General features: G+C 38.1%; 1 protein-coding gene across 1 annotated transcript; it reads right to left on the bottom strand.

Moving 5' to 3' along the window:
* Window positions 1-282: 282 nt before the first annotated feature.
* On the bottom strand, window positions 283-790 carry LOC133755338 (U6 snRNA-associated Sm-like protein LSm5). Its single transcript, XM_062185471.1, has one exon. It carries the CDS (start codon window positions 774-776, stop codon window positions 501-503), a length of 276 nt encoding a protein of 91 aa, XP_062041455.1. The 5' UTR covers window positions 777-790; the 3' UTR covers window positions 283-500.
* Window positions 791-2,188: the final 1,398 nt, after the last annotated feature.

Below are 2,188 nucleotides of genomic sequence, written 5' to 3'. Positions count from 1 at the left end.
TGCCGTGGCTTGAAGTGCCAGCATCCCATATGGGCACCGGTTGGAAACCTGGCTACTCCACTTCTGATCCAGCTCTCTGCTGTGACTTGGGAAAGCAGTAGAAGATGGCCCAAGTCCTTGGGCCCCTGCACCCACAGAGGAGATCTGGAAGAAGCTCCTGCCTCCTTGCTTCATATTGACACAGTTCCAACCATTGTGGCCAACTGGGGAGTGAACCATTGGATGGAAGACCTCTCTGTCTCTGTGTAACTCTTTCATTTTTTTTTTAACCAAAGACACCTTTATTGTTTTAGTTTTCAAAAAACAAACTCTTTTCTTCTTTTTCCAAAATAATCATGATTAACTTACAAAATGGGTATACAATATATCTTCAAAGCATTTCCCTTGAACGGAAAACTTAGCTTTATGAGATCTAAACATTAAAAAGTTAAAAAAAAAAAAAACCGTGTTGTTGCCACCAGAAGACAACACAGAATCTAGCATAAGTCAAGGAAATCTGCTCACACTTCAGGCCCTTCTCCTCCAGGGACCAACACTGTTATATTATTTCCATTTAGCAAAATCTGATCTAATTTAGTGATCCTTCTTCCTTCTGGTGTGATTTCAAATTCAGTGACATCTTCCAATACCATATTGACGAAGTCATCGAAGCCAAGAAGGGTGCCAACAATTTCCTTATCACTCTTCATCACAATGTGAATTCTGGATCCTATACATTTATCCACAAGCTCTAGTGGCAGCAGCTGCGAGGGGTTCGTAGTAGCGTTAGCCGCCATGGCTACGCCGGAAGTGGCCTCTGTGTAACTCTTTCAAATAAATAAATAATTCCTTAAAAAAGGAAATATATGTGTTGCTTGAAGTTTATGTAATTTGAATTCTACAGATTATGCTGAATGGAATTTATTAGTTTTGCTATGGAACAGCAACTATTTCTAAAAATGTTTTATACAAATGAAAAATAAAAGACTCCCATAATATTCTAGATTAGGGATTACACATGAAAACATGTTACATGTTTTCAGTAAAAAAATACAAAGACATATATATAATTATTTAATAATGTACTTCATATATGATAAAAAAAATTAGGCATTTTGGGCCGGCGCTGTGTTCACTTGGTCAATTGTCCGCCTGCAGCACCAACATTCCATATGGGCACCAGGTTCTAGTCCCAGTTGCTCCTCTTCCAGCCCAGTTCTCTACTGTGGTCCAGGAGGGTGGTGGAGGATGGCCCAAGTGCTTGTGGCCCTGCACCCTCATGGGAGACCAGGAAGAAGCTCCTTGCTCCTGGCTTTGGATCATCGGAGTGCTGGCCATGGCAGCCATTTGGGGAGTGAACCAATGGAACGAAGACCTTTCTTTCTCTCTGTCTCTCTCTCTCTCTCTGTCTATAACTCTACCTGTAAAATAAATATAAAAAATAGGCATATTTTCAGTAGGCAGAAGAGGTGAGAATTTGGCCTAGTGGTTAAGACATCACTTAGAATACCCACCTTCCATATGAGAACGTGGTTTCTTGAGTCAGCTCCACTTCTGATTCCAGCTTACTGGTGGTGTGCATTCTAGGAGGTAGCTGGTGATGACTCACATGCTTGGATCTCCTCCAACCAAATGGAATCCTTAGTGAATTCTGTGGTCCTGGCTTTGGAATGGCCTAGCCCAGGCCATCAAAGGGGTTTGGCACCCTCCCAAAATAGAAAGATAATTTGATTGATAGATAGATAGATAAATAGATAGGTTGATTTTCAAAATACATGTATCTATAGTTTTGTATCTTCTCCTGCATGTTTTCTATACCTAATTGTCCATAATAAGATTTCTCTGATTATCTGCAAGGATTACTATTTTAAAAAATATAATTTGTTGCTGAATAGAAATGTCTGTCACTAAAGATTTATGGTTCTTCTGATTTTTATCAAAAAATAAAGATGAGTGAAACATCTTTCAACAATAATCAGAAAACAATGGTAAAGACATCAAAATATATTCTTTTGTTTTTCTGTCTTCATGTTGTGGGATCTGTGAAATTCTTGTTTCAGATTTATCTAACAGCAGGTAAAAATCTGTACTCAGACATACTTGAAGATCCAAAATTCTATAATCTATAGAGTTTTCTTTATTTTTTTCTGGAAAAAAATATATATGCTCTCAAGCTCAATTTTTCAAGATTTATTTATTTATTTGAAAT

This window comes from Lepus europaeus, unplaced genomic scaffold (assembly GCF_033115175.1).
Source record: "Lepus europaeus isolate LE1 unplaced genomic scaffold, mLepTim1.pri SCAFFOLD_3_1, whole genome shotgun sequence".
NCBI classification, from domain to species: Eukaryota; Metazoa; Chordata; class Mammalia; order Lagomorpha; family Leporidae; genus Lepus; species Lepus europaeus.
This window is presented reverse-complemented; position numbering and strand designations above follow the sequence as displayed.

What these genes read in the sequence shown, in the direction of transcription:
- LOC133755338 (XM_062185471.1), bottom strand. Translation starts at nt 776, where the DNA reads ATGGCGGCTAACGCTACTACGAACCCCTCGCAGCTGCTGCCACTAGAG.